The sequence below is a fragment of the Heterodontus francisci genome, chromosome 3 (genome assembly GCF_036365525.1).
Source record: "Heterodontus francisci isolate sHetFra1 chromosome 3, sHetFra1.hap1, whole genome shotgun sequence".
NCBI classification, from domain to species: Eukaryota; Metazoa; Chordata; class Chondrichthyes; order Heterodontiformes; family Heterodontidae; genus Heterodontus; species Heterodontus francisci.
The window spans coordinates 89,960,846-89,981,766 of record NC_090373.1 but is presented as its reverse complement, the minus strand read 5'-3'; the positions used below and the strand labels follow the sequence as shown (position 1 = coordinate 89,981,766).

Genomic DNA, 20,921 nt, shown 5'->3' with positions numbered 1-20,921 from the left:
TTTTTTTTTTTTAAATTCATTCATGTGGACGTCCCTGGCTAGGCCAGCATTTATTGCCCATCCCCAATTGCCTGAGGTGGTGGTAGTGAGCTGCCTTCTTGAACCGCTGCAGTCCATGTGAGGTAGGTACACTAACAGTGCTGTTAGGGAGTTCCAGGATTTTGACCCAGCGACAGTGAAGAAACGGCGATACAGTTCCAAGTCAGGATGGTGTGTGACTTGGACGGGAACTTGCAGGTGGTGACATTCCCATGCATCTGCTGCTCTTGTCCTTCGAGTTGGCAGAAGTCGTGGGTTTGGAAGTTGCTGTCAAAGGAACCTTGGTGCGTTGCTGCAGTGCATCTTGTAGATGGTACACACTCCTGCCACTGTGCGTCGGTGGTGGAGGGAGTGAATGTTTGTAGATGGTGTGGCAAAGTGGGCTGTTTTGTCCTGGATGGTGTCGAGCTTCTTGAGTGTTGTTGGAGCTGCACCCATCCAGGCAAGTGGAGAGTATTCCATCACACTTCTGACTTGTGCCTTGTAGATAGTGGACAGGCTTTGGGAGTCAGGTGAGTTACGCGCCACAGGATTCCTAGCCTCTGACCTGCTCTTGTAGCCACGGTATTTATATGGCTACTCCAGTTCAGTTTCTGGTCAATGGTAGCCCCTAGGATGTTGATAGTGGGCGATTCAGCGATGGCAATGCCATTGAATGTCATGGGGAGATGATTAGATTCTCTCTTGTTGGAGATGGTCATTGCCAGGCACTTGTGTGGCACAAATGTTACTTGCCACTTATCAGCTGAAGCCTGGATATTGTCCAGGTCTTGCTGCATTTCTACACGGACTGCTTCAGTATCTGAGGAGTCACGACTGGTGCTGAACATTGTGCAATCAGCGAACATCCTCACTTCTGACCTTATGATTGAAGGAAGGTCATTGATGAAGCAACTGAAGATGGTTGGGCCTAGGACATTACCCTGAGGAACTCCTGCAGTGATGCCCTGGAGCTCAGATGATTGACCTCCAACAACCACAACCATCTTCCTTTGTGCTAGGTATGACTCCAGCCAGCGGAGGGTTTTCCCCGATTCCCATTGACCTCAGTTTTGCCAGGGCTCCTTGATGCCATGCTCGGTCAAATGCTGCCTTGATGTCAAAGGCAGTCACTCTCACCTCACCTCTGGAGTTCTGCTCTTTTGTCCATGTTTGAACCAAGGCTGTAACGAGGTCAAGAGCTGAGCGGCCCTGGCAGAACCCAAACCGAGCATCACTGAGTAGGTTATTGCGAAGCAAGTGCTGCTTAATGGCACTGTTGATGACACCTTCCATCACTTCACTGATGATTGACAGTAGACTGATGGGGTGGTAACTGCCAGGTTGGATTTGTCCTGCTTTGTGTGCGCACAGGACACATCTGGGCAATTTTCCACATTGCCAGGTAGATGCCAGTGTTGTAGCTAGATTGGAACAGCTGGGCTAGGGGTGCGGCAAGTTCTGGAGCACAGGTCTTCAGTACTATTGCTGGAATATGGTCAGGACCCATAGCTTTTACAGTATCTAGTGCCTCCCGTCGTTTCTTGCTATCACGCGGAGTGAATCACATTGGCTGAAGTCTGGCATCTGTAATGCTGGGGACTTCAGGAGGGGGCCGAGATGAATCTACTTGGCACTTCTGGCTGAAGATTGTTGCAAATGCTTCAGCCTCATCTTTCGCACTGATGTGCTGGGCTCCCCCATCATTGAGGATGGGGATATTTGTGCAGCCACCTCCTCCAGTTAATTGTTTAATTGTCCACCACCATTCACTGCACAGCTTAGATCTGATCCGTTAGTTAGCTCAGTCTACTGCATGCTGCTAATGCAGTTTGACATGCAAGTAGTCCTGGGTTGTAGCTTCACCAGGTGCTAGATCTGTTCGAAATCTATCCCATTTAGCACGGTCGTAGTGCCACACAACACAATGGAGGGTATCCTCAATGTGAAGGTGGGACGTCGTCTCCACAAGGACTGTGCAGCGGTCACTCCTACCAATACAGTCATGGACAGAAGCACCTGTGGCAGGCAGATTGGTGAGGACAAGGTCAAGTATGTTTTTCCCTTATGTTGGTTCCCCCACCATCTGCCACAGACCCAGTCTAGCAGATATGTCCTTTAGTACTCAGCCAACTCGGTCAGTAGTGGTGCTACCGAGCCACTCTTGGTGATGGACATTGAAATCCCCCACCCAGAGTACATTTTGTGCCCTTGCCACCCTCAGTGCTTCCTCCAAGTAGTATTCAACATGGAGTACTGACTCATCAGCTGAGGGAGATCAGTAGGTGGTTACCTTGCCCATGTTTGACTTGATGCTGTAAGACTTTGGGATGCCATGAGACCATGACAGTTGGACCCAAAAGTGAGCAAGCCCCAGACTATCTGCTGGTACGCACTGAATATACTATGTGAGCAAAGTGAGCAAAGATAGAGCTTGAAACTTTTGGTTAGTTAAGGATTGTATGAAGAGGGTAGGATACGTGTTGATATAACACAGTTGACTCAGTATTTACTAAAGTGTTAAGAAAATGCTGATGTTCCAAAGGGCCGTTTTGCATACATGGGACTTTCTGCTCAAGTTGGAATATTTTCTCCCCCTTCCCTCACAGCTCAAGCCATGATGCTGTCAGGAGTCATACTGAAGCCTCCTCTGCATTGCCACGCATTTGTATTTCTGAAAGGTTTGAGCCATGAGAATTCCAGAACCCTGGAGTAGGAATGATGTCCAGAACTGTCCTCAAATCCTCAGTAAGGACAGGATGGATAGTAACAGACAGGCTGCTCAATATTTGCAAGCTGCAGGCACATGCCATATAATATTTTCAGAAATACACCCAGGTAAGCTTAGCACAATTCAAAACTGCTTCACTTGTGTAATGCATGAAGATGCTTCAAAATGGAGGCACCATGTAAATGCCACAATCAAGTTTCATCTGAAATAATTTACATTAGAGGAAGTGGACAAAATGTGCATAATCAGCTTAGCAGCCTAAGATATTGATTCACTTCAACTATATCATTTAGTTATTAGATTTTCAAAAAAATGAAAAGTGTTTTGACAGAGTTTGTTCCGTCACTGACTTCCAAAAATGTTTTGTCATTACTGTTTGTGCATGTTGTACACAAACTGGCTACCACATTTGCCTACAAAACAGGGAGTATTCTTCAGAAGCCACCACATTGCAAAGTGCTTTGGTCATGAAAGGTTCTATACAAGTGCAGTTATATTAACTTGCACATACATAATGCCACCTCAAGATGCATTGTTTTTTTTTAAATAAACACTTCCACCTCTTCCTTTCACTCATGTTGTAACCAAACCCAAATTAGTACAATATTGTGTTCAAGTTTTTAAATTTAGTATAGCAAACAGAGGACAGTCTCTATAGGTCAGCTTTTCAAAAAGCTGAATTTAAAAAAGGCTCTAGTTTTGTTAAGATCTTTCAAGTATATCTTAACTTGACCCAAGGGGAGACCTTTATGGATTTAGGCTGCAGCTATGCAACATAGCCTCTCCTACCATCAAGCAAGTAGAAATTTCAAATCAACCAAATTGATTTTTTTTTTGGGCGGGCGGGGGGGGGAGAGGAGGAGGAGGGGGGAGAGAGAGAGAGAGAGAAAGAGGTAAGATAACCTGCTTATTGGAGCAGATAGGTTTGTCAGACTTCATCTCCCAGAAGCTGCTACCCTACAATTTGTCCTGTAGCATTTCTTAGCACTTGTTTTTTTTTTTGGGGGGGGGGGGGGGGGAGAAAGGAGGAGGAGGAGAGACGCAGAAGAAAGAGGGACACTTACAATGTAAGCATATGATTTTGAGTCTTCAAAATGGACAAAAAAAAAATTGATTTAAGGTATTCAGAATTAGCCTTTACAGCAACTATTTTCTCGAAAGAAAGGCTGTTGCATAGCTCAAAGGCTGCAAGATAAACATGTTTGAGACTGAGACACAGATGATCCCCAGTCACTTTCATTGAACCAAATATGTAATAGCAAATAAAGATAGCTAAAAAGGAATTGAAAGGAGACCAGAACCTTAGATAGAGAACACAACAAACATTGAGGCAAAGCACACAACTATAGATCTATCAGTTCCGAAGAAGGGTCACTGACCCGAAACATTAACTCTGCTTCTCTTTCCACAGATGCTGCCAGACCTGCTGAGTGATTCCAGCATTTCTTGTTTTTATTTCAGATTTCCAGCATGCGCAGTATTTTGCTTTTATTGTAGATCTATCATGTTGCACATTCAGAACTAGGGTCATGAATCTTTCATGAAGTCTGATAGAGAAGATGTAGATAAACTGGGAGCTGTGTAACTCAGGATCAACAGGGAAAGCATGACTGCACCAAAATCTGATATGGTCTACCTGCCTTACGAATCCTTATGTTTGAAATAATGTCAACCTTGACAACGTTTCTCACTTGCATTGTCTGGTGCGCCAATTTTATTTTCCTCCATCAAACCCTCCCTTATACAGATCAAGGAAATGAAATATTCAATCCCTTGCTGCTCAGTGCATCTCATCTACAGTGGGAAGACTGAACAGAGAATAGGTGACCGCTCCACTCAATGTCCATTCTTTCTACAGGTGAGATTTAATTATCTGTCGCTTGCCACTTTAGATCCCCATCCTGCTCAGGCCCATCTTTGACTTTCCAATGAAGCACAAACAGCACCTTTCATTAGGCACTTGGCAGCCCTTGGTCTTTAACATTTATTTCAACTGTTAACCAAAACTATAGCTCCCATTTTTCTTTAACCTCTGGAGTTTAAGATATTTCCCCCCTTTTCCTGAAACCTGGTTCACTGCCAGTTTTTTGGGGGCTATTCTACCTACCTTAAACCCTACCATCCACCTCAGCTTTTCTAACACATTCGTCTGGTAAATGCAATATCCCTCATTCTGTCTATTGTCTCACCTAGTCACTTCAGTGAACCACCTCTTGTCTTTCACTGAAGCATTTTAGTCATTTGCATGTACATGTACATTCTTTCCCATTCCTTTTTAAATGGTCACCTGTAATATCTTCCAATTCTGAAAAGGGCTCTCAAAAGGCCAATACTTTCTCATACAAAACAAGGGTAAAGGCTGTGAAGTGAATTTAAAAAAAAAACGATTAAGACAGGTCTCACTTTGTCCTCCCTCTCGGAAATATCATAGCTTCTCTGCTCAACAAATCTTGTGCACTTGTTTAAAAAAAATTACCAAAATGTTAAATGTTACATAGTCTCTATTTGGGTGTTGGAGACTGAGACTTGTAATTATATGACGTTCAAAATACAACAGCATGACGGGACAGCATTTCTGCCCATTAAGCAGGTACCCAATACAAGCTATTGTCAGAGTAGCCAAGTGCTTCATAATTCAATCGGCAGGGATCATAAATCATGTACAAATATGGTTCTCTGTACTGTTGAAATTTAAATGAATACAATGTCAGTACCAAATACATTGGATACAGAATACAGCTGTGGAACTCAATTAATTAGTTACAACAAATGCATTATTTGGATTTTGAATGCCCAGATAGATGAACAACTGACAACTTGCATTGCCTGGGAGATGTAGATTGTCTAGAGCCTAAATAGCATCTGCAATAACGCAGTCATCCTTTGGGATATTTTATATTCCATGCTTCAAGACTTTTAAAAGTTTTTATTGCCAATTTAAAAATGAGGGAAAAAAGGGAGAGAAATTGGGAAACAAAAAAACCTGGGAAATTCAGTAAACAATAGGTTTGAATATTGCCAAAGCTTGAATAAAAGGGCATAAAAACATTAAATAATTGTTGGTTGATCTTAGCTTAACTCAGTTAAACACCAGAGGTCACCTGACTCAAACCAGAGATAATTTTTCTTCAATATGAACTGAAGAGCTATGTTTACTGTCGTGGTTTATTCACATTACTGGTCATTGAAGTTGGAATAGTAAAACCTGTTGTAAATTGAACTAAACTGGACCAGCCACAAATACTATGTACACAAAAGGTCAGAGGCTGGAAATTCTGCAGTGAGTAACCCACCTCCTGACTCCCCAAAGCCTGTCCACCACCTACAAGGCACAAGTCAGAAGTGTGATGGAGTACTCTCCACTTGACTGGATAGGTGCAGCTCCAACACTCAAGTGTGACGCCATCTAGGACAAAGCAGCCGGCTTGATTGGCACTCCATCCTCCGACGCAGTGGCAGCAGTTTGTACCATATACAAGGTGCACTGTGGCAACTCACCGAACCTCCTTCAACATCACCTTCCAAACCCACAACCGCTTCCACCTGGATGGACAAGGGCAACAGACATGGGAACGTCCTCTGCAAATTCCTCAAGCCACACACCATGCTGACTTGGAATTATATCACCGCTCCTTCACTAACTGGATCAAAATTCTGGAACTCCCTCCCTAACAGCACGGTGGAAGTACCGGCACCAGATGGACTGCAGTGGTTCAAAAAAAAAAGGCAGCTCACCACCACCTTCTCAAGGGCAATTCGAGATGGGTAACAAATGCTGGCCTAGCCAGTGTCGACACCCCATGAAATTAATTTTTAAAAAGTTGAACGGGGAAGAGTGTTCCAGCTTTTAGTAAAAATGCCTTAAAGGTCAGCCAGTTTTTGATTGATTAACTCAGTTTTTAGGAACTCAGTGCAGTAAGTAGATTACCATCCTTGCTTCATATGCAACTACAAAACACTATTTGCTGCTGGAGTGCCTAACAACGCAGCCAAGTGCTGACATCACTGCAGTTTGAATTGTGCACATGCACGAAATGCATTCATCCTTGTCCACCCAAGCTTTGCTGGCTTGCCTGTACTACTGCCACATGCGTGCAAATACACCATCACAAAGGGATGTCAGCCTCCAGCTGAGTTTTGGAAAGCAACTTCAAATTGCCAATCTCTTCCCCACTCCCTCCTGCAATCAGCACCTCGATCACCGTTTCTCTTCCCTGCTCCCTCCTGGCATTCTCTCCCGTGTGCACCTACTCGGTCGCCACTAGCACCCCACTCGCCCCCCTTCCTCCTCCGAGTGGTGCGCGAGCGGCAGGAGGGAATGGCTAACTATTGGGTGCTGGAGAGAATGGTGGAATGAAATGGCAAGCAGTCAGGAGCGAGCAGGAAACAATGCAGCAATTGCAGGAGGGTACTGATAGGGGTGGGGAGGCAGTGGTTGCAGCCATCGAGGGGTGGTTTGCATTCAATTGTGTTAAATTGAGCAGTGTCATCTTTATTACTGGCAGCTGCCTGAAACGCTGTAGACAGTGACATTTGTTGATGAGGCTGCATTTGCGCATGTGCCAGTACTGTGCCACCTAGTGGTTGCATTTCAGCAAACCCAGCCATATACTGCAGCATAAAGAATGCAGTCCTCTAAGCAGTACAGTAACTAAAGGATCCAGGTTCCCTCCCAACTAACATTTGCTATCAGTCAAAAATTGAGTTTTTTCCCCCCTTCCAACTTGGGTAGAAAAGTAATTTTAACCGATTCACTAGAAAAAAAAAGCGCAGGAATTTGCTAGTGGAAAATTGGTTTAAAAAAAAAAAACTGATTTTAAATAGCCTGCATCCATTTGCACATCTTAGTCCCCTTTGGGCAAGGCAAACAACATCAGTCATACCAAAATATTCAGCTGTGACAACAATGTTGCTCCTGGCAGAAGAGTGAATTAATAGTCCAAGACCTTGTCTAGTTCATGATAGCAGTAGTTACTGCACTGAAGAATTTTTCAAAGTCACAACTCAGCAACTGGATACATGTAGGAAATAGACATGCATAATTCCTGCCCGTTCCAATTAAACTAACACATAGCATGGGACATAATGTTACATATCAGCTTATTGAGGAGTATATTTTAGGCGCAGCTAATTGGTTGTGCTTACTGCCTTGAACACATACGCCATCATCCATCAGCATTTGCAGTGGGCAATAGCACTGACCAAATAAAAAAGGTTGATCGATCAATATGTATATTGACCCCTTGCTGCTTATAATAGAGGGAGTTACCCACCCTAATACAGGGCTATTCAAGAGTTAGCTGTAAAGAGATGAGCACGCCATCCAGCCTATCCCACCCAGACATCAGCACACTGATCATGGATAAAATGGATGAACCAGAAGCTGTTATAGCTGAGGTGGGAGGAGTGCACTGTTAATTCAGTCCCACTTCTCCACAGGTTGCAGATCAATAAATTTCCCACTTACCGAAGCAACCAATAAGATGCTCTATTTGTCACTTAATAAAAGCGCACCAACCAGATTTCTTTAAAATCAACAAAATTAAATTAAACCAAGTATGATGTAAATCTATATACAAATTGAGATATTAAAGTTCCTTAGTTCCCCTAGCCCTCATGCACACACATCCAAAAACCAGTTAACTGGTGGGGTGGGGGGGGAGGGAGATAAATTAAGAAGAGAGGGCTTTCATTTTCAGCTCTTTCACAGGAAAGATAGTCAGGTCATGGCCTGAAAGGAAGTTCTTCGGTTTGGTGAGGTGTCCCAATGTTGAATAGTTGGATGCACTCAGTCTTTCCAGGCAAGGTTGATGAACAGTCTGTGATGGGTAGGTGTCCAAAGAATTCAACTGTGGAAGACCTTATGTGAATCCTTCTATCAGGTCTGCAGCAACAAGGATCTCCTTAGGTCTTACAACAGCAGTATAGCAGTAAAAGGTTTTTCAATATTCAGGATTTCTTAAACCCAGGAGGTAACAGTACGGTTTGATGCAGGGATGCTTCAGACAGGAGTCAAAAGGAATCTGCCACATTTGAAATACAGGGTTTCTTCAAGAAATGCAGGATTCCTTTACAGAGAGGTAATACTTTTTCTGGGTCGTCTTCCGCTGTCCAGGCAGGTTAGAAATCAAATTTCAAATGCTTGTTTTTAGTCCAAACTCACTGGCTTTTAAAGTTCAACTAAAACCAACCTTCCATAAACAAGTGACATGCCCAGTCATAAACTGTCTGTCATAGCAGGATAGCTCTATCAACCCCCTGCTGGTTTCCTTGAAATTACCTGCATTCCAGTCCTCGTCAACAAGTTCAGCTTTAGTTGAACTTCCTTTCAAAGCATCTATAAAGTTCATCTATTTGCAGGTGTCTCAGTGTCCACTGAAATCCTTCTGCAGTTTTTAAAAACATAGAATCCCAAGCTGTGGGGTGGTCACTCCTACCAATACTGTCATGGACAGATGCATCCTCAACAGGTAGATTGGTGAGGACGAGGTCAAGTAGGTTTTTCTCTTGTTAGCTCCCTCACCACCTGCTGCAGACCCAGTTGAGCAGCCATGTCCTCTAGGTCAGTAGTGATGCTATGGAGCCACTCTGAGAAGGACACTGAAGTTCCCCCACCCAGAGTACATTTTGTGTACTTGCTACCCTCAGTGTTTCTTCCAATTAGTGTTCATCATGGAACAGTACTGATTCATCAGCCAGAGGGTGGTTTTGGGGGGGGGGGGGGGGGGGGGGAAAGAGAGAGAAGAAAGAGAGAAAGAGAATGAGTGGCAGTATTAGGTGGTAAACAGCAGGAGGAGGTTTCCTTGCCCATCTTTGACCTGATGGCATGAGACTTCATGGGGTCCAGAGTCAATGTTGAAGACTCCCAGGGCAACTCCCTAACTGTAAACCTCTGGTGGGCCTGTCCTGCTAGAGATAAACAGGACATACCCAGGAACATTGTCTGCAAGGTATGATTTGTTGAGTATGATTGTCAGACTGTTGCTTGACTAGTCTGTGGGACAACTCTCCCATACACAAAAATCAAATCTTCCAATAGTATGGCAACTTTCTGTTCATTTCAAAATCAATGCCCCAAGCTGGTGTCCAACAAACTAACTTTAGTTACAACTTAATGTAGTTCTATTTTAATGCTTAGCCTGCTAAGTGACACAGATGAAGTACTGGATGGCTAAATAAAAACATGCACATACAACCATGTACTCATTAGTTTTGCTATCCAGCCTGTTTTGGGTAAGAGTATGCTTCAATTAACCCAACTAGAGAGAAAAGAAGAAGTTTCACCTGCTTGCTGGGGCTGCAAGAATAATCCTGGCGCACATATATCGATCATCCTGTTCTGTTTCTCAACCTTCCTCAATTCTCAAACTCAATCTATTGCAGAAGTCATTCCTGAAAAAAAAAAATCTTGCCTTTGCATCTGCACTTGTTCAAGGAACACTGCATTCCAGAAATTTAAAAAAAAAAAGGTACATGGAATTAAATCCACACTTATCATGGGATCTATAGAGAACTTATAAATCTGTTCCAGTCTATTTCCTCAGCCTCAAAAACAAACATACTTCCTCTACATCCCTTCAAAAATAAATTCACGTTTAGATGCATTGCTGGAAAATTAGCACTATAAGCCTGCGTATTATACACAGAAGCTAATCTCTTATCTTTTAACATTAGCAATGCACAGAGACAAAAAAGTCCATTTGAAACTTCATTTCATCTGCCCAGAGAGACTGACTCCATAGTTTCCCAAAGCATCCAACTATTTAAATGAATAATTAGATTTTCTAATTGAAGATCACCATTAGCTTTCTGGGTTGAAAAATTCACATTTCATTAGTCTTTCCTTATAATTCAGTCCTCAACATGAAGATTCAATCTAACTTCTCTATATTGCTTTCCATGTATATTGGTAACCAAAACAAGAAACCACGAGTTAATCAAGCCACCGGTTACATATGTCTGCTCCTGATTTGGCTATATTACACCATGCTATTTGCTATGTTGAATTACGAAGCAAAAATTCAACACGAGCATCCAGGCAGACAAAACTCCTGATTCTCTTTTCACCATTTCAACACCATGGAGTACTGAAGTTGATTTGCCTACTTCACATTTATTTCTTTAAATTTAAAAAGTTTTATTGCCTCATGTATATTACTTAACTTGTTTAGTAGTACTTAAACTGCTTCCTCAGATTTAAATGCCTCTCCTAGTTTAGTACAACTGCAAACTTCAACAATTTGCATTAAGCTTCTAACCCTAAGTTAAGGGCTCCAACACTGACCCCTGGGGCACTCCTCCCACATTAAAATAATGCTTTTAATTAGCACCTTCTAAAACTGTTAACTTGACAATTTCACCCTTAGAACCACAATTTGGACTCCAGGCTAAGGTTAACTCCAGCACTTGAACTCAATCTAAGCTGACAATTCATTACAGTACTGAAAGTGCACTGTAATTGGACAGGCATAACCCTCACACAACCATTACAATCAAGCCAGGAATCAATGCTAGTTCTATGAGTGCAGAAGAGAATGGCAAGAGCAGACATACCTAAAAATGAAGTGCTAACCTGGGTGAAGCGTGAACACAGGACTACATGAATGCTGAACAGCAGAAGCAGCATGCTATTAACAGAGCTAAGCAATCTCACAACCAATGCATCAGATCAAAGTTCTGCTGTCCAGCCACATCCAGTCACAAATGATGGTGGATACATGAAACAGGAGGCAGCTCCAGAAACATCCCCATCCTCAATGATAGGAGAGCCCAGCACATCACTGCAAAAAGACAAGGGTGAAGCAATAGCAACTATCTTCAGCCAGAATTGCCGAGTGGATGACCCTAGATCATAGATGCCAGTCTTCAGCAAATTCAATGCACTCCACATGATAAAGAAACAGCCAAAGGCTCTGGGTGCAAAGGATATGGGCCCTGAAAATATCCCAACTATAATACTGAAGACCTGCTCCAGAGCTAGCTGTGCCAGCACAGCTACAACACTGACAGCTACTTGAAAAAGGTGGAAAATTGCCCAGGTATGCCATGTCCACAAAAAAAAAGACAAATCCAATCTGGCCAGCTACTGCCCCAAATCAGCAAAGTGACGAAGGTGTCATTGACAGTGCTATCAAGCTGCACTTACTCAGCAATAACCTGTGCACAGATGCTCAGTTTGGGTTCTGCCAGGACCACTCAACTCCAGACCTCACTGTAGCCTTGATCCAAACATGGACAAAAGAGCTTAATTCAAGAGGTAAAGCTAGAGTTAATGCCCTTGTTTTAAAGGAGCCCTAGCAAAATGGGAATCAGGGACAACTTTAGGTTGGAGACTTGCCTAACATAAAAGGAAGATGGCTATGGGTGTTGGAGGGCAATCAGCGAAGAGCCAGGACATCGCTGCAAGAACTCCTCGGGGTAGTGTCCTAGGCCCAACCATCTTCAGCTGCGTCAAAGACCTTCCATCCATCACAAGGTCAGAAATGGGATGATCACTGATGATTGCACAATGTTCAGTACCATACATAACAGATAGTGAAGCAGTCTATGCCCATATACAGCAAGACCTAGACAACATTCAGGCTTAGGATAAGTGGCAAGTAACACTGGCACTAAACAAGAATCTAACCATCTCCCTTTGACATTCAACAGCATCACCATCACTGAAACCCCCAACATCCTGAGGGCTACCATTGATCAGAAACTGAACTGGCCCAGCCAAATAAACACTGTGGCTACAAGAGCAGGTCAGAGGCTGGGAATGCCCACCTCCTGACTTCCCAAAGCCTGTCCACCATCTACAAGGCACAAGTCAGAAGTGTGATGGAATACTCTCCACTTGCCTGTTGGGTGCATCTCCAACACCACTCAAGACGCGTGACACCATTCAAGACAAAACAGCCCACTTGATTAGCCCCCCTATCTAGCACCTTAAACAGTCACTCCCTCCACCAGTGGCACAAAGTGGCAGCTGTGCATACTATTTACATGATGGGTGCAGCAACTCAAACTTCCTTCGACAGCACCTTCCACTCCCACAAATTCTGCCACCTAGAAGCTGTCTATGCCCATATACAGCAAGACCTAGGCAGTAGATGCAATGGACCACCACCTCCTGCATGGTCTCCCCCCAACTTGGAAATATCACCATTCCTCTATTGTGACTGGGTTAAAATCCTGGAACTCCCTACCCAACAGCACTGCAGGTGAGGAAAACAAATGTCCTGCAGCAGTTCAAGATGGCGGCAATTAGGGATGGGCAACAAATGTTAGCAATGCTCACATCCCATGAATGAATTTAAAAAATCAGTTTCATATTTCCATAGCATTCACATTGAGCTTTGGGGTTTTAACAGCACTTAAACTAATCCTTTTCCTTTTGTAAGGAGAAGTATATAAAAACTAGATTTTATGTAGCTTAGTATTTTATCCCACCCCAGGGGCTCAAAGGGGCAGAGATTCCTTTCCAGCTATCTTGCATAGGAAACACTGCATAACTAGCTAATTGAAACTTTAAAAAAAGTATTGCGGCAAGTGAAAATTGATACAAGCTGATAACCACACACAAGTGCTTAAATCAACTATGCCCAAGTGTTTACACAGCTTCAACAGGTAAATATAAAAATTGAGCTGAAGGTTTGGGATTTTTTTTTTTGCATTGGTACAAGGGGAAATTATCTTTGTAGGATGTTTTAGGGGTTTTGATGGCAAGCTCAGACATTTGGGCTAGAATCAGACTGCTGGTTACTCATCTTATTGATAATTTTTGATTTGTTCATATATAGTCAGATTTTTGATAAATGTTTCTTAGCCACACAATTTCAAGGCACAGGTCTTCAAAAACTGAGAAAAGCCTCAATGCAATTTTACACGGCTTCAGCAAGTACAAATCCATTGCAAGGAGAAAAAAAAGTGACTTTTTATCATTGTAGGTAACAAAGGAAAAAACAAAGTACTTGCATTATGTTAGCAAGTTCATTGAGGTAAGGCTAAAAAATGCATTGTTTATCACAAATGTTAGTCATTTTTTTTTTATACAAGTATACCTACAAAATTGGTTAGCAACACCTGTTACTGTCTCTAGAAGGCAAGCTGCAGCTGGCAAATTGATTAAGCCTAGGAATCCCCAGGTGTATAAAATGCATCATGGGCATGGTAGCTTTCACCTCAAATTGTAGTTTCACAGGAGCAAGATATATGGCAACAAACTGGACAGAAATTTTATACATATTAAATAGTGCATGGGGCAACTTGTATTCATATAGCTCCTTATCCCAAGGCACTATAAAAAAAAATGGCACCCAGCCATATGAGGATATATTAAGGGAGATGAACAAAAGCTTGGTCAAAGATAGATTTTAAGCAGCATCTTAAAAAGTGGGGGGGGGGGGGGGGAAAAAGAGGTTTATGAAAGAAATTGCAGAGCTTAGGGCCTTGGCAGCGGAAGGCACAACTAAAATGGGGGAATGCTAAAAATGGTCAGTATTAGAGTGTAGATATCTCAGCGGGTTGTGAGGCTAGTGAGATTAGAGATAAGGAGGCGTGAGGCCATGCACAGGGATGATGAGTGAACAAGACAGAGTTCAGACAGGCAGAGTTTTGAATAACCTCAAGTTTGGAGGGTAAACCAGCAGTCAGACAGGAAGGTGTTAGAACAGTCAAGTCTAGAAGTAACAATGTCACGGATGATGGCATAAGCATTTTATATGGTTTAGTCCACTGCGCGGGCCAGGCAGTATACACTCACGAGGGAGTTGCCCTGGGAGTTCTCAACATTGACTCTGGACCCCATGAAGTCTCACGGCATCAGGTCACACATGGGCAAGGAAACCTACTGCTGACTCCCACCTACCACTGTTCCCCTCCCCCCATGCCTGATGAATCAGTGCTCCTCCATGGTGAACATTAACTGTAAGCAGCACGAAGGGTAGCAAGAGCATAGAATGTATTCTGGATGGGAATGTCCATCACGAGGAGTGGCTCGGTAGCACCACTACTAATCGAGCCCTGAAGGACACAGCTGCTAGACTGGGTCTGCAGTAGGTGACGAGGGAACCAGGAGGTAAAAACCTACTTGACCTCATCCTCACCAACCTACTGGTCGCAGATGCATCGGTCCTTGACAGTACTGGTAGGAGTGACCACTGCACTGTCCTTGTGGAGACGAAGTCCCACCTTCACACTGAAGGTACCCACCATTGTGTTGTGTGGCACTACTGTGTGAAATGGGATAAATTGTGAACAGATCTAGCATCTCATGGGCGCCCAACTAGGGGCAATTTATAATGGCCAATTTACCTACCAACCTGCAAGTCTTTTGGCTTGTGGGACGAAACCGGAGCACCCGGATAAAACCCACGCAGACGCAGGGAGAACTTGCAAACTCCACACAGGTAGTACCCAGAATTGAACCCGGGTCACTGGAGCTGTGAGGCTGCGGTGCTAACCACTGCGCCACTGTTGGTAGATAGTGAACTGTAGGGTACTGCAAAGATCAGTGCTTGGGCCCCAGATATTCACAAATCAATCATTGGGATGTGGTGAACGAATGTAACATTTCCAAGTTTGCTGATGACACAAAATGAAGTGGGAATGAGAGCTGTGTGGAGGATGCAGAGGCTTCAAGGAAATTTAGACAGGCAAGAACATGGCAGATGGAACATAATGTGGAAAAATGTGAAGTTATCCACTTTGATAGGGAAAAAGCAGAAATGCAGAGTATTTAACTGGAGAGAGATTGTAAGGTGTTGATGTCCAAAGGGACCTGGGTGCCCTCGTTCGTAAGTCACTGAAAGCTACCATGTGCAACAAGCAATTAGGAAAGCAAATGGTATGTTGGTTTTTAATCGCAAGAGGATTGGAGTACAGGAGTAAAGAAGTCTTGCTGCAATTGTAGAGAGCCTTGGTAAGACCACACCTGGAGTATTGTGTACAGTTTTGGTCTCCTTACCCAAGGAAAGATATACTTGCTATGGAGAGTGCAATGAAAATTCACCAGACCTATTCCTGGGATGGCAGGATTGTCTTATCAGGAGAGATTGAACCTATACTCTACTCAAAGAATGAGAAGTGATCTCATTGAAGCATACAAAGTTCTTACAGGACTCGACAGAGTTGATGCAGGAAGGATGTTTCCCCTGGCTTTTGGGGGGGGGGGGGGGGTGTCTACAATCAGGGACAGTCAGAGTTAAGAGGTAGGCCATTTAGGACTGAAATGAGGAGGAATTTCTTCACTCAAAGAGGTGGTGAATCTGTGGAATTCTCTACCTCAGAGGGCTGTGGAAGCTCAGTCAGTCATTGGGTATGTTCAAGACAGCGATCAATAGATTTCTAGATATTAATGATAGAGGGATATGGGGATAGTGCAGGAAAATGGCAGAGGGAGATCAGCCAAGATCTAGCTGAATGGCAGAGCAGGCGCAAGAGGCAAAATGGCCTACTCCTGCTCCTATTTCCTATGGATGAGCTTTCATCAGTAGATCAGCTGAAGTTGGGAGAGAGATGGAGTAGGCTGTTTTGGTATCAGAGAAGCTAGAGTTAGAAGTTCAGCACAGGGTCAAACAGAGCACTGAAGTTGCAAACTATTTCTGCGTGGGACAGTGGCCAGGGTGGAAATAAAATTGACAGCTGTGGAGCAAATTCATGGTGGGAGGCCCGAAGACAATGGCTTCAGTCTTTCCTATGCTTAAATGAAGGAAATTTGAGCTCATCGCCACTACCTGCCCATGGTCAAAGTCTTGTGAATGCAAATCACAAGTATTGGTAAGCTAACTGTAGGTGGAATCAATCACAAATGCACTTCCCAGATATCGGGAGTGGAAACAGTAACAAATTCCTAGTCAGCCATGACTCAGTAGTAGCATTGTCGTCTGAATCAATAGGTTGTGGGTTCAAATTCCGCTTCAGTCTTGAGTGGAAAATCTAGGTAGGGAGTGTTTAGAAGTATGAGGGGTTTTTCATAGCACAGATAGGAGAGAAACTGTTTCCACTGGCAGGAGAGTCAGGAGAGAACATGGCTTTAAGATAATAGGCAAAAATTCCAGAGGAAATGGAGAGGTTTTTTTTAAAAAAAAACACTATGAACGGATAGTTACTGCCTGAAAACAGTGGTAGAAACAGATTCAACTGTAACTTTAAAAAGGGAATAGAGTATATACTTGAAAAGGAGAAATTTGCAGGGCTATTAAGAGGGGAGTAGGACTTTCAAAGAGCCAAAGGCACAAAGAACACTAAGGCTTTTCAGTCCAATCAGCAATACCTTGACTACAAGAAAGGGGAAGATGCTGGATTCTCTGACAAATGCTCAGCTCCTGAGCCCGAAATAACCTCGCCACCATCCGCAAAGGTGGAAGTCAAGAAAGCGAAGGAATACTCACCCACCTAAATTGGTGCAGTTGTAACACTAGAAGCTCCACGCCATCAAGAACAGCATGCTTGACTCATATCTTTACTTATGAACTCAATATTCATCCCTCAAAGACTACAGTACTACCTACAGGATGCACAGCAACTTGCTAAGCTCACTGACAGCAAGTCCCATGGCATGTACTATAGAAGAACAGAAACATGGGAATTCCGCCTTCTAGTCACACATTCCAGTCACATCCCAACATGCACACTGACCACAAGCCCAGTCAAAATCCCAGAACTTCCCATCATGGAAACACCATCACATGGGCTGCAGCAGTTCAAGGAATCCCACCAGGGAATCAGAAACTAGGGTGGGCAATAAATGCAGTCTTGCCAGATTCGCTCATATTCCGAATAAAGATGCCCCTGAAATCACTTACCAGGAGAATCAGCACATGGGGATGAGGAGAAATGACAGCTAAAAGGACAAAGAGCAAGCCTGTACATGAATTTTAATGCAGGGTTCAATTTAAGAAACAGCAAGTAAACTTGTTGCAGGAAACAGTTAAGTCTGAAAATGTACCAATTTTGTCTGCAGTTCAAAATTTATAGGGTGGTTGCACACTGAAGTGTTTCAACTCCTAGTAAAGATATTTGCTGGTTCAGTGGTTTTGTAATACATGTTTAAAAATAAATGCATCCCATTAGCATGTTTCTTTTGATCATTTTCAGAATGACTGCGGCAGTGCATCCTAAGGTTATCTCCATTTCATCATTGCTCAATAAAGGCGACTGAAGTACAACTTTGCCATTCAAATGAGGGAGGGAGGGAAAGAAAATCTTGAATGGAAAAGTGCCACTCGACAAATCCTCAATTCAGCATGTTGCTTACTGGAACCCCTGGAAGATTACTTTTGCATGTAGGTCCTGTTTAAGACCACAACTGCATATCTGGTATTACAATTCTCACTGAAATATCAGCAACGAAAATCAGTGAATCAGTACTCATTTCCAACCCCTAAAAAAAGCAAAAATCCTCAACAATTGAGGGCCCAAAACTATGCAACTAAGTAAATCAAATTAGAATAGCTCAAAGAACTGCCAGTTGAAAATGTTTACAGCAAAGAGAACTGAATGCCTATACCAAAGTCATGTGCACGATAAAGATGACAAAAAAAATTGCCCAAAACCACTTGATACTTGAAATGTCATTTAGTACTAAGGATGCAAGGTCAAAAATCATGGCTATAAGCAGTGCCTGACTTCAGCTTTTTTGCCCTATATTTCTAGTAGGTTTAGGATTACTTACTGGGGATATGGCTTCTATATTTGTCTGCATTTGTTGGAACAAAAAGCATTAAAAAAAACTTGGTCAGTCCATCCATAAGAGTGCAGCATTTTAAAAAATATCAAAGATAACACTTAAAATGGTCAAATGTGTCATGTATCTGAATTACAGACCATTAATTGGGTTCAACTTACTGTTTTTCTATAAACTGTTATGACAATTAAAGTTGTAAGCTAACTGCATAGAATTGAGATACAGTAATTCAATCCAGTACCAGATTGGTTTCCAAATTTGCAGTTCCTGGCTGCAATGTAGAAAATAGGAATCAAATATTTTAAATGATAAAATTTTCAAAGAGCAGATTGGCCTGCAAATATTAGATTAAAGACAGCAATACCAAATCGAGATGGAAAAAGAGAATCCTTGATACAAAATCAATATGCTGCAGATGCTGAAAATCTGAAATACAACAGCAAATGCTGGAAATACTCATCAGGCAGCACTTGTGGCAACACCAGAGTTAACATTGCAGATCAATGACCTTTTGTAGAATCCTGGATTTTGTATCTAGAGTGCATAAAAAAAAACAGAAGCAAGAAAGTACTGAACCAATATATCAGGCCACAGGTGGGATACTGCATGTCATTTGGGGCACACAATTATAAGGTAAAAGCAGTTGAAAAAAGTGCAGTGTAGATTAATTTTTGAACAGATGTGAGGAAATCAACTACAAAGACTAGAGTTAGGGCCTTTTTCCACTGTTACCTGAAAGTAACATTATGGAAGGTTATGAATGGGTAAGTGATAAATGTTTCTAATCTGACCCAAAAAGTACAAAGACATTTACAAAAACTAAAAGCAGTTTAACAAGATTCTTTATATAGAGGGTTGTTAGATTGCGACACATCACTGTTGGTTCAGAATCAATATTCTTTTGAACGGGAATTCGATAGTTACTCAAGAACTATTAAAGGTTTTGGAACGAGAACATGCTTACAGCTGGCTCTTGAAGACATACCAAATCTGTTGGTCCGAAAAATTCACATCCATACTACATAATTCTAGAAATTCACAAAAACGCGGACCGAAAACCATGCACGAAACGTATGCTGCAACGCAAACCCTATGAAACAGCAGTTTCGATCAAAGTTTGTAAACTGAAAGTCACTGAATTTTGAACACCTGCCGAAATCAAACCACTACAAAAAGGAAAAAAGCCCCACATTTGAAGCTTGTATTCATTTCAATATGAAACTCACCATCAACTGGATGAAACAAAAACACACTCACTACATAACATTTGCGCGTTTTTCACCACAACTCTTTTACGTTAATAAATCAAGAAACGAGATATCAAGTAAAAGGCACGATACTGGAAATGAAGCAGAACGTGCTGGAAACACACGGTTATATTTCGGGCGCAAACCCTTTTTCAGAGTGGGTGCCGGCGTAGAGTTAGTCGCTCAGTTAAACCACCAGCTGCTGAAGTGCCTCCGCCTGCAACTCCCCAGCGGACGTTAGGAAAACAAGTCACCGTTGAAAACAGACCAACTCAAAGAGCAACAGAAACGCCCTTCGCTGAGCATCTCGAGTTTAACCAACTGCATCTGAAGTACTTTTTCCCCCCAAGGAAACGAAACAGAACGTATTCTATTTTAAGTACATTACCTACCATCCACTCAGTTCCAAATCACCTACATAATAAACACCCCAGCCCTACCCAAAGTGTAAACACATTTTTAGTCAAATGACAATCTTCAGTAAACTGGTCTGTATTTTTGTCTAGTTTTCGTAAAACTATGTTGCGCTTTTTTTTCCACGTCCGTAAAACTATGTACTCCTCACCCACCCCGATAGTAGCAGGTTGGTTGGCCGCAGTCCTGGCGAAGTCAGGAAAGGATTCAGGGCGGTACGTTACCCACCCAGTACCATCCATACCAACAACCGACAGAGGGGGGGTGGGGCGGCTATTTGAGGCTCACCACCCCTTAATTACATCAGTTAGTACCGCGTTCAATTCTCACCTTTTTACCTTTCTTCGCATCATCCTCCATCTCTAGCTGAAAAACCAGCGATAACTCCTCGCAATCAGGGTGACGACTGCAACAAAATCCCTGACTCCCGCCCACAATGACATTACTGCGGCAACATCGAAGAGACGTCTCGACACACGGCGCCCATTCACAGTAGCGAGCTGCACCAGGAGCCCCGGACACTCTTTGCTGAACCGACCGACCGGTCAGAGCACACACCACCGTGCGTAACTTTTCAATCCTGCCGCCATCTTGGGCGTGTCTTCCCAGCTTGCACTGGGCCGGCTCTGAAGGACCATTGCCTCCTCCCGGCCGGCAGGGGGCGGGTGCGCTTCCCCACAGCCGCGGCTCCTCCTCCCGGGCGGCAGGGGGCGCTTCCCCACAGCCGTGGCTCCTCCTCCCGAGCGGCAGGGGCCGGGTGCGCTTCCCGAGCTGCGAATACCGCTTGACTGCTTCCAATGAGCCGCCCGCTCCCGGGCGCCATCTTCAGGAAGACGGTGGT

The 20,921-nt window shown here is 43.3% G+C and overlaps 1 protein-coding gene across 3 annotated transcripts in view; it reads right to left on the bottom strand.

The window, feature by feature from the left end:
• Window positions 1-20,690, bottom strand: part of ccm2 (CCM2 scaffold protein) — a 126,682-nt gene extending 105,992 nt beyond the window's left edge. Inside the window, exon 1 of one of the 3 annotated variants that reach the window (XM_068024146.1) lies at window positions 20,411-20,690. In XM_068024146.1, coding sequence (XP_067880247.1) covers window positions 20,411-20,440 — 30 coding nt within the window. In that variant the 5' untranslated portion in view covers window positions 20,441-20,690. Of the gene's footprint in view, window positions 1-19,645; window positions 19,728-20,410 lie in introns of those variants that run through there. The other 2 variants (XM_068024153.1, XM_068024162.1) reach the window with 2 other exon arrangements.
• Between the last annotated feature and the right edge of the window lie 231 nt (window positions 20,691-20,921).